General features: G+C 38.2%; 1 protein-coding gene across 3 annotated transcripts in view; it reads right to left on the reverse strand.

Annotated features, from left to right (window-relative positions):
• Nucleotides 1–1,757: 1,757 nt before the first annotated feature.
• The window catches only part of ZFAND2A (zinc finger AN1-type containing 2A), a 10,474-nt gene continuing 362 nt past the window's right edge, over nucleotides 1,758–11,869 (reverse strand). The window contains exons 2-7 of one of the 3 annotated variants that reach the window (XR_006105143.1): nucleotides 5,138–5,224; nucleotides 4,814–4,908; nucleotides 3,923–4,054; nucleotides 3,437–3,588; nucleotides 2,497–2,696; nucleotides 1,758–1,914 (exon numbers count right to left, since the gene is read on the reverse strand). Coding sequence is in view for 2 of the 3 variants with exons in the window: in XM_042480692.1 (XP_042336626.1) it covers nucleotides 1,896–1,914; nucleotides 2,497–2,565; nucleotides 3,437–3,588; nucleotides 3,923–4,054; nucleotides 4,814–4,908; nucleotides 5,138–5,192 (522 nt within the window). In the remaining variant the exon portion in view is untranslated. Of the gene's footprint in view, nucleotides 2,697–3,436; nucleotides 3,589–3,922; nucleotides 4,055–4,813; nucleotides 4,909–5,137; nucleotides 5,225–11,869 lie in introns of all 3 variants that reach the window. The other 2 variants (XM_042480692.1, XM_042480693.1) reach the window with 2 other exon arrangements.

The following is an 11,869-nucleotide window of genomic DNA, read 5'->3' on the forward strand; positions in this document are numbered from 1 at the left end:
TATATATATATATATATATATATATATATATATATATATATAATTATTAATATAATACATATCAAATAATTATTATTAATATAAAATATATATTATATAAAATAATATAAAACATAATATATAATACATATATAAATATATAAAATAATAATTATTAATATAATATATAAATTATATAATATATAAAATACATAAAATATATAATACGCACATAAAATAATATAAAATGTATATTATATAATATATAATATAAAACACATAATAAAATATATAATACATATATAAAATAATTATTATTAATATAAAATATATAAATCAAAATATATAATATATATAATATATAAAATGACTTGAAGCCTTCCCAGGCCTTACATGATTGTTAGCCTATGCTGTTTTAACCTGTGTTGTTTATTTTATCGCTTCTAATTTAATATTTGAACTAATCTCCATTCTTTTTTTTTTTTTTTTTTTGGAGTGGACACAACTGGGAGGTCTTTTTTTTAATTTAATTCATTGTACATAATAAATAAATAAATAAATAAACAACAACAACAACAACAAATTTTTATTTATATGCCTCTTCTCTCACAGGATTGAGGCAGCTTACAATGTCAGGTAAAAACACACAAAATACAACATAAAATTAAAATGCATCCTTTTAAGTCCCTCCTCCCTCCCAACATTACAATAAAAATATCAATTAATCAAGAATTAAAAGAATGAAAGATTAAAATTAAATTAAAATTAAATGATCATTAATCCAGTCAGAGGCAGCGCAGTGTAAACCTACGGTGCTTTATAAATAAATCTTAATAATAAGATACACAAGGTTTTTTTCCAGCTTTTTCTCTATACATAGTTTTATCTTTTAAAAATATGTTTTATTCTTTTAATAACTATCTGTTTTAATACCGTAATAATTCCTTTTTAATATATGTATTTTAAATTATTGTAATTGTACTGTTTTTAATGCTGCGAAGCCGCTCTGAGTCCCAATCCTGGGGAAAGAGTGGGATGCGAATAAACATAGTAAATAAATAACAATAAACAACTGGCACTAACAGTGTAGTACGACAATATTGTTGTCGTGGCTGAACTAAAAAACAAGCTTCTTTTCGTTGTGACATCCTGTGGCTGAACATGATATTGCAACCAAAGTCATACAAATACTGGAAAGTCACACAAAAACGCAGGTGTTCTTACCTGGATCGGAGCTTTTTTCCATCTTTACCAAACTAAATGTAAAGAGACCACAAAGGAGCATTTATCAAGGTAGCAATGGTGAGAATCGTGCAATTTTCAGATTGTTGTATTGCAGTTCCCATCAGCCACAACAAACAAGAACGAAGAACACTACAATTTCGCATTTTAAACAAATTATATGTAAAAGCCCAGAAGGGGAAAAACAAAAATTCAAAATATATCCCTTTTATGAATCTATAATATATGGGTTATAAAAGGATTCATTTTAGTTGGTGAATAAAATGCTTAAAACAAGGTGTCCACATGTTCACTGCCCCAATTATTATTATTATTATTATTATTATTATTATTATTATTATTAATTTTATTTTTATCCTAAAGTGGGACCCAAGACGGCTAACATACAGAAAACATAAGCCAAAAGTCAGCTTGAAAGCTTATCGCAACAGCAACAACTACAATCACAGTCTTCATTCCCTTGCAACCCTTGACTTTATACAAGGTTAGACAAGTTGGTCACTTGCATCCTGTTAATTAAAGCACCGGACAACAACTAATATTGCAAAAAGACACGTTTATTGAGAAGAAAATGCATATACAAAAGTTGTACAGAAAAAGCATAGAGGTTTTAAGAAATGGATTTCGACAGCAATCAACAGGATGAGGTAGTTTTAGATTCTGGTTGTAAGACGTCAGCATTTCGCTTGGGACCTGAAACAGAAAAGCAGTACAAATAGATACAGGGTTTGACTATTAAGGAGACACAGAGCCTTTCTAAGTGAGCTGTCTATGTTTGTTTATTTATTTATGTTTATTTATTTGTTGATGTAGGAACATTCACAATACAGCTTGGAGCATTGAAGAAGGTTTTTCTCTACATCTGCACTGCAGAAACAATCCAGTTTGACACCACTTTAACTTCCACAGCTCAGTGTTATGGAATTGTGGGATTTGCAATTTGTTGTGGCACCAGAGCTCTCTGATAGAGAAGGCTAAATACCTCACAAAAATACAAATCCCACAATTCCACAGCACTGAGCCACAGATGTTATTATACTGCTGCAGATGTACATTTGGGAGTGGAAGGACAGAGACAAGGGTCTCCCCAGAAATCTCAAAACATGGACATGTTTGTAAGAAAGAATACAGCCTTTCAAATGAACTGGACCGATGTGGTTTAGGGTTTAATAGTTTTTAACCTGTTGCTGTTACAAGGGAATTGTGTGACTTGTTGCAGAAAGGACACAAAGCTCGAGATCACAGCCATCAGACAAGTGTGACACCAGGACTCACCTGTTTTGCAGAAGCTGATAATTCAGAGTCATTGTCTGGGATTTCAGCGATCTCATTAAAGCAGCGTATCTGCAAAGAAACAGCCACATTCAGCATCCCAAGTCCTCCAGCCAACTGTGTTGTGTTCCCACATTTTGTACAGTATTTCTCCCCTTCAACTACTCTTGAAGTTTCACTGTATGGAGCAAAGAGTCCTTTGCCTGAGGGGAAAGGTTGCACTGTATTACAAGAAAGCAACTATCATCTACATGCTTTTGGGGGATTGATTGATCTGCAGATCTTGTAGCACCTTTGAGATTCAAGATCCCTTTGCATACTACTCAACTAGTTAGTTTGGCCCATAATCTCAGATCAAGCCATTGCCACACTGATCCTTCCCAAGCATGAATCATCCCTTACTCCAAAATACAGTAAAATACTTTATTGTATATTGCTTAAGGTAGAGGACTGCATCTTTTGGTTTACATCACTCTATAGCAGGGATGTGAATCCCATGGACCATGCATACATAAACATATTCAAGGGGAAAGCAGCCCAGTCCTTATCCCTGGCAAGTGCAGCTCCTCTCCAGCTCCCTTTCTTTCTTGACTCACTGATAAAATCAATCCCTTAGTAGACATTTTCCCACCCACTGGCTGAACAGATAATTCATATGGGTTACACCAGGACATATCCCAGGCCCTAAGATTTTGGGGCCAATAGGATAAGCTCTTTGTGATACCACAAGGTATGGGCTTTGGTGAGACTACAATGACAATGTTGTGAGGGACAGTCCCTGGGAGAGGCAACATGGGCCACACTCAGTCAAGGCCAAAACTTGTATTTGGTAATCTTCACAGGTTTGCTTTAGAAAGTCTCCCCAACATGACCCTGAATGTTTTCAGCAGACATCTGCTTCAACCAGCGAAGGACTACCAGCTCCCCAAGTCCGTATCCTTACCCTGCTTTGGAAATGGCATGGCTTTGCCCTGGGCAGGCGTGGTCCAGAGGGTGCCTATGCTTGAGACAGAAGTTCTGGTGACACTGGTCGCAAACCAGCTTCATCATCTCTCTCTTTTTGCAGCCTGGGTTGAAGCACTTGTTTGTGAAGATCTAAACATTCCCCAAAAACATCAAGTTAGGAGACAGACAGGGTTGCCATGGGTTGGGGATGACTCAAGGGAAGTTAACGACAACGACAACTAGAAGAGGTTAAAGAGATGCAGAGAAACATGCAGTTCAGGTATAGGCAAGTGTAGGAAGCTAGGGAACTTGTGTTAGCCCCCCAAAGAGGAAGGCTATGTTCCAGATAGATGGATTCAATCAAGGAACCCATGGCTGCCTTAAGTCTGCAAGTCTTGAGCAATTGATGATAGAGGGACCTGGACAGCAATTAATAACTGCAACCACTCACAAACTGTGAACAAGTTTGAGAGATGCTCCTTACCTTTTGTTTCTGTTGGGCAGAATCAGGTTTGCAATCTCGGTCCATATGGGCACTGACAACAGCGTCTGGCGTCTCCCCCTTTCTGACTGGGATGGGAGCGTGGCAGAGAGGACAGATCGGAACCTGCACATCCTAAAAAGAGTGACTAGATTTTAACTTAGGAAGGAGAATTTGCAAGATGTCTGTCAAAAGACTAGGCAACAGATGCATATTCTGGGCCAAGGAAGCCAGGAGAGTGATCAAAATCACAGCCAAGGAGCAGCATAAATAGAAAATATCAGCTCACACCTTTAGCCACACTCTTAAACTCTGCTAAGACATTTAATGTACTGACTGATTTTAATATGCATTGGTTTCATGTGCTCTTTTAACTGATGCTATTTGTTTTGCAACTGGTGTTGTGCCCAATCTATTGTTGCATTTTAATCTATTGTTGTGACCCTCCTCAATCCATACAGGGAAGTTAATAAGAAGTAAATAGTAATATACAAAAGATGCCAAAGCCAACATAGGATAGTGGTTTGACTGTTGGACTAAGATTCTGGGAAACCAGGGTTCAAATCCCCATTTGGCCAAGGAAACTCAGTGGGTAACTCTCTCAGCCTCGAAGGAAGGGCATTGCAAATCTCTGAACAAACCTTGCCAGGAAAACCCTGTGATGGGTTCACCTTAGGGCTGTCTTAAGCCAGAAACAACTTCCAAGGAACAAAACCAAAACAAAACAAGAAACTAGGTCTTATTTTGAAGACCCAAGGTACATTTCATCATCCCAGGTTCGCATAAAACATTTGCCTTCTCCACTGAAACCATCCTACTCATCCTAAGTCCACTTTTTCTCCCTTGTTAGCCTTCTCTCTCCCAGATCTAGAGGATTTTAACTACCAAACCTACCTTTTTGTACACAGAAGAACACTTGTGCCGGTTGTACGCAATGTGGTCTTTGCAGAAGACCTCCTCGCACGCATCGCATTTCAGGGGCAGAAAGTCTGCAAAGGAGAAGAATGAACATTTAGAGATTGGAGTTGCATTGGAGGAAAGTGGAGATTCCTAGAGAGAACGTATTAATCAAATCTGTGAATAATCAAATCTGCAAATATGGATGGACGAGCGTATTTTAAAAATACGAACCACGACGGTGGGTCTCTTAAAACATTATTCTTTTATTGTTAAATGAAAAGGGATCTTCAAGCGTTCTGTGCATCTCTAGCATCTCACCCAACTGTTTGCAGGTCTTCTCAGAGCAGTGTTCGCCCAGATTGGGGAACTCCATTCTTCTTTATTATCGCTCAGGCTTCTTTGCACCTGCAATAAATAAATAAATTACAATTACAATTTAAAAAACAATTAACTTTTGAGGCTTTTCCACCAACTTTCAGTCACGGTTTCACGAAGGGGCCAGGCTTTTCCAAGCTCAAGAATTTGAAATTACATCGATTTTAAGGATATGCGATGCGTTATATGTTTTGTTATGTCTGATTTTTATATGTGAGTATTGAGTATATGTTTTATACTAAATAAAGTATATATATATATATATATATATATATACACACTTTATTTAGTATAAAACATATTATATACATATTAATTATATACAAATTATATACATATTAATTATATACATATTATATACATATTATATACATATTAATTATATACATATTATATACATATTAATTATATACATATTATATACATATTATATACATATTATATACATATTCATGGCGACGCTAGGTGGGCGGGGGGGCGGCAGAGCCGGCTCGCGCTCGTCGCGACGTTTACGCGGGTGGAGGGAAGAAAAACCAGGGTTTGAGTCCGTGATGGAGGGGCGGGCGCGTTAGTGACCGCGCCCGGGCGTGTCTGTCCTAGGTTGGTCGAGGCGCCACCGTGAGGTGACGTCGTGCGTCCGGTCTGGCCCGCGCTGGGACCAGGGCGTTTATGTTGGGTCACGCCCACTCGGGCCGTTCAGTAGCTGTTTTCGGGTTTGGTGGAGGTTGTTGGGGAGTATGTGTTGAGCGGGACGCCCCACAAGGTCCATGGCTGGGGACATTCGGGCGTAAAAGGTCACCGCTCCGCTAAACGTACTAAACCCCAGGCTGTGCCACGGGAGGTCAAAGGGGAAGCAGTAAGAAATTTAAGGAAAATTAGAGAGCAAAATACGAAATGAGTATACTATAGTAGGTAGTAGTAGTATACTACCCCACATCACACACACCACACACACACACACGACCCAGTAGCAGCATAAGAGGATAGGTAGGTATAGAGGAGTAGGACGCTATATATCATAGTTATTAATGAGGTATGCATGATATGATTATATTAAGAGTTAAATGAGTTATACAAGTATAGTAAATAACAGCTAAATATATAATGTACGTAGGTTATTAAACTAATAACCGTAATTAGAGATTCGTATATAATAATAATCGATTACTCATTTATAATAATTATATAATACAAACTATAATATAGTAAACATATAATAACATTTATTACGTAAACTATATAATAACATATTAAGACTTAATTATTAATACATAGTAATATATAAAATATAATAATAATACCAAAACCTATAAAATCCCTATCTAAATACTTATACTAATACATAAATATCTACATGACTTGAATCGCTGTTTCCTGCGCCTGACACTGATTGGTTAGGCCCTATGCTCTTTAACCTGTGTTGTTTACTTATCCCTTCTAATTTAATATTGAACTAATCCCATCGGTTTTTGTGGAGGTAACATGGCAAGGTCTGCATGTACTTTCTAATTGCAAAGTGTACATAACCAAACAACAAAAAATTGGTTTTATCTTGCCGCTCTCCCACAGGATGAGGCAAGCTTACAACTTCAGGTAAAAAACACACAAAGACAACATTAAATTAAATGCATCCCTTAAGTCCCTCCTTCCCCTCCCAACATTACAATAAAAATATCATATAATCAAGAATTAAATAATGAAAGATTAAAATTAAATTAAAATTACATATCATTATCCAGTCAGAGGCAGCATTGTGTTAAACCTACAGCGCTTATAATAAATCTAATAAGATACCACGGTTTTTTCCAGCTTTTTCTCTATAGTTTTTTCTTAAACTGATGTTGTTTCTTTTAATAACTATCTGTTTTAATACCATAATAATTCCTTTTTTATATATGTATTTAAATTATTTTTAATTGTACTGTTTTAATGCTGTGAAGCCGCTCTGATCCCAATCCTGGGGAAAGAGTGGGATGTGAATAAACATAATAAATAAACAAATAAACAAACAAATGGCACTAACAGTGTGTACGACACATATGTGTCGTGGCTGAACTAAGAAACAAGCTTCTTTTCGTTGGACATCCTGTGGCTGAACTGATATTGCAACTAAAGTCATACAATACGGAAAGTCGCAACCAAAAACTCAGGTGTTCTTACCTGGATAAGGGCTTTTTTTCATCTTTACCAGTTAAATGTAAGGGACCTCAGGAGCATTATCAAGGTAGCAATGGTGCAATTTTCAGATTGTTGTATTGCAGTTCCCATCAGCCACAACAAACAAACAAGAAAACCACAATTTTGGCCTTTTAACAAATTATATGTAAAGCCCAGAAGGGGAAAACAAAAATTCAAACATATCCCTTTTTTGAATCTATAATATGGGTTATAAATGATTCATTTTCGTTGGTGAATAAAATGCTTAAAACAAGGTGTCCCGCATGTTCACTGCCCAATTATTATTATATTTCATTTTGTTATTAATTTATTTTATCTAAAGTGGGACCCAAGACGGTCACATCAGAAAACATAAGCCAAAGTCAGCTTGAAAGCTTATCCAACAGCAACAACTACAATCACCGTCTTCCTTCCCTTGCAACCCTTGACTTTCTACAGGTTAGACAGTTGGTCACTTGCATCTGTTAATTAAGTGTTTTAAACTCAGCGCTTTATTTTAACAAATAAAGGTTAATATATAATCATAAGGCCCAGCAACACCAATATTGCAAAAAGACACGTTTATTGAAAGAAATGCATATACAAAAGTTGTACAGAAAAGCATAGAGTTTTAAAAGGATTTTCGCACGCAAACAACAGGATGAGGTAGTTTGTAGATTCTGGTTGTAAGACGTCCAGCATTTCGCTTGGGACCTGAACAGAAAAGCAGTACATAATCGATACAGGGTTTGACTATTAAGGAGACACAGAGCCTTTCTAAGTGAGCTGTTCGTTTGTTTATTTATTTATGTTTATTTATTTGTTGATGTAGAACATTCACAATACAGCTTGGGGCATTGAAGAGGTTTTTCTCTACATCTGACACTGCAGAAACAATCCAGTTTGGCCCACCTTTAACTTCCACAGCTCAGTGTTATGGCATGTGTGTATTTGTCAATTTTGTTGTGGCACCAGAGCTCTCTGATAGAGAAGGCTAAATACTCACAAAAACTACAAATCCCACAATTCCACAGCACTGCGCCCCAGATGTTTATTACTGCTGCCGATGTACATTGGAGTGGAAGACGAGACAAGGTCTCCCCAGAAATCTCAAAACAGGACATGTTTGTAAGAAAGACTACAGCCTTTCAAATGAACCTGGGATCCGAGTGGTTCGGGTTTAATAGTTTTTAAACCGTTGCTGTTACAGGGAATTGTGTGACTGTTTGTCACAAGGACACCAAGCTCGAGATCCCAGCCATCAGACAAGTGTGACCCCGGACTACTGTTTGCAGAGCTGATAATTCAGAGTCATTGTCTGGGATTTCAGCGATCTCATTCAAAGCAGCGTATCTGCAAGAAACAGCCATTCAGCATCCCACGTCCTCCGCCAACTGTGTTGTGTTCCCACATTTTGTTACAGTATTTCTCCCCTTCAACTACTCTTGAAGTTTCACTGTATGGAGCAAAGAGTCCTTTGCTGAGGGGAAACGGTTGCACTGTATTACAAGAAAGCAACTATCATCTACATGCTTTGGGGGATGATTGATCTGCAGATCTTGTAAGCACCTTTGAGATTTCAAGCTCCCTTTGCATACTACTCAACTAGTTAGTTTGTTCCATAATCTCAGATCAAGCCATTGCCCACACTGATCTTCCCAAGCATGAATCATCCCTTACTCCAAAATACAGTAAAATACTTATTGTATATTGCTTAAGGTAGAGGACGCATCTTTGGTTACATTCACTCTATAGCAGGGATGTGAATCCCATGGACCCTGCATACATAACATATTCAAGGGGAAAGCAGCCCAGTCCTTTATCCCTGGCAAGTGCAGCTCCTCTCCAGCTCCCTTTCTTTCTTGACTCACTGATTAAAATCAATCCCTTAGTAGACAGTTCCCACCCCACTGCTGAACCGATATCATAGGGTTACAACCAGGCATATCCCAGGCCCTAAGATTTTTGGGGCCAGATAAGCTCTTTGTGCTACCACAAGTATGGGCTTTGGTGAGACTACAATGACAATGTTTTGAGGGACAGTCCCTGGAGAGGACATGGGCCACACTCAGTCAGGCCACAACTTGTATTGGTAACTTCACAGGTTTGCTTTAGAACAGTCTTCCCAAACATGACCTGATGTTTCAGCAGACATCTGCTTCAACCAGCGCGGACTACCAGCTCCCCCAAGTCCGTATCCTTACCCTGCTTTGGGAAATGGCATGGCTTGCCCTGGGCAGGCGTGGTCCAGAGGGTGCCTATGCTTGGACAGGTTGGTGCCACTGGTCGCAAACCAGGCTTCATCATCTCTCTCTTTTTGCGCCTGGGTTGAAGCACTTGTTTGTGAAGTCTAAAACCTTCCCCAAAAACATCAGTATAGTTAGGAGACAGACAGGGTTGCCATGGGTGGGGATGACTCAAGGGAAGTAACGACAACGACAAACTAGAAAGGTGTAAGATGCAGAGAAAATGCAGCTTCAGGTATAGCAAGGTAGGAAGCTAGGGAACTTGTGTTAGCCCCCCAAGAGGAAGGCTATTGTCCAGATAGATGGATTCATCAAGGAACCCATGGCTGCCTTAAGTCTGCATCTTGAGCAATTGTGATAGAGGGACCTGGACAGCAATTAATAAACTGCAACCACTACCAAACTGTGAACAGTTTGAGAGATGCTCCTTACCTTTTGTTCGTTGGGCAGAAATCAGGTTTGCAATCTCGGTCCATATGGGCACTGACAACAGGTCTGGCGTCTCCCCCTTTCTGACTGGGATGGGAGCGTGGCCGGAGGGACAGATCGGAACCTGCACATCCTAAAAGAGTGACTAGATTTTAACTTGGAAGGAGAATTTGCAAAGGTCTGTCAAAAGACTAGGCAACAGATGCATATTCTGGGCCAAGAAGCCAGGAGAGTGATCAAAATCACAGCCAAGGAGCAGCAATAATAGAAAATATCAGCTCACACCTTTACCACACTCTTAAACTCTGCTAAGACATTTAAGTACTGACTGATTTTAATATGCATTGGTTTCATGTGCTCTTTTAACTGATGCTATTTGTGTTGCACCAAACTGGTGTTGTGCTGGTCATATTATGTTGCATTTTATATGTTGTGACCCTCCTCAATCCATACAGGGAAGTTTATAGAGTAATAGTAAATACAAAAGATGCCAAAGCCAACATAGGATATGTGTGGTTGATGTTGGACTAAGATTCTGGGAAAACCAGGGTTCAATCCCCATTTGCAAGGAAACTCAGTGGGTAACTCTCTCAGCCTCGAAGGAAGGGCATTGCCAATCTTGAACAAACTTGCAGGAAAACCCTTGATGGGTTCACCTGGAGGGCTGTCGTAAGCCAGAAACAACTTCCAAGGACAAAACCAAACAACAACAGAAACTAGGTCGTATTTGAAGACCCAAGGTACATTCATCATCCCAGGTTCGCATAAAACATTTGCCTTCTCCACTGAAACCATCCTACCATCCTAAGTCCACTTTTTCTCCTGTTAGCCTTCTCTCTCCCAGATCTAGAGGATTTTAACTACACCAAACCTACCTTTTTGTACCCAGAAGAACACTTGTGCGGTTGTACGCAATGTGGGTCTTTGCAGAAGACCTCTCGGCAGCGCTCGCTTTCAGGGGCAGACAGTCGGCAAAGGAGAAGAATGAACAGTAGAGATGGAGGTGCAGGGAGGAAAGTGGAGACCTCGAGATGAGGATGAATCAATCTGTGATAACAAATCTGCACGGATGGACGAGCGTATTTTAAAAATACGAACCCCGACGGTGGGTCCTTAAAATATTCTTTTGATTGTAAAGAAAAGGGATCTTCAGCGTTGTGGGATCTCTGCATCTCACCCACAACGGTTTGCAGGTCTTCTCAGAGCAGTGGTCGCCCCAGATGGGGGAACCTCCAGGTTCTTTTATCGCTCAGCGTCTTTGCACCTGCCAATAAATAAATAAATTACAATTACAATTTAAAAAACCTACTTTTGAGGCTTTTCCACCAACTTTCAGTCACGGTTTCACGAAGGGGCCAGGCTTTTCCAGCTCAAGAATTGGAAATATCATTTTAGGAGGATTATGCGATGCGTTATATGTGTGATGGCTGATTTGTATATGTGAGTATTGGTATATGTTTATACAAATAAAGTTATAGATATTATATCGATATCATATACACCCTTTATTAGTATAAAACCTATCAACATATTAATTATTACCAAATATATCTACCATATTACACTATACACATATTATATACCATTATTAATCTTAATCGTATATACATTATTATATACTATAATTATAACATATTATACATCTTAGATAACATATTATATACATTTTATTACATATTCTATACATATTATATACATTCATTATATACATATTATATAATATTATATACACCATTAAGGAATTTGAAATTACAAAATGTCACCTTTAAAGGTCCACACCTAGGAGTCTTCTTAATCACAAACACTTCCAAAATCTCTATAAAAATAATATAAAACATATAAT

The sequence above is a fragment of the Sceloporus undulatus genome, chromosome 8 (genome assembly GCF_019175285.1).
Source record: "Sceloporus undulatus isolate JIND9_A2432 ecotype Alabama chromosome 8, SceUnd_v1.1, whole genome shotgun sequence".
NCBI lineage: Eukaryota > Metazoa > Chordata > Lepidosauria > Squamata > Phrynosomatidae > Sceloporus > Sceloporus undulatus.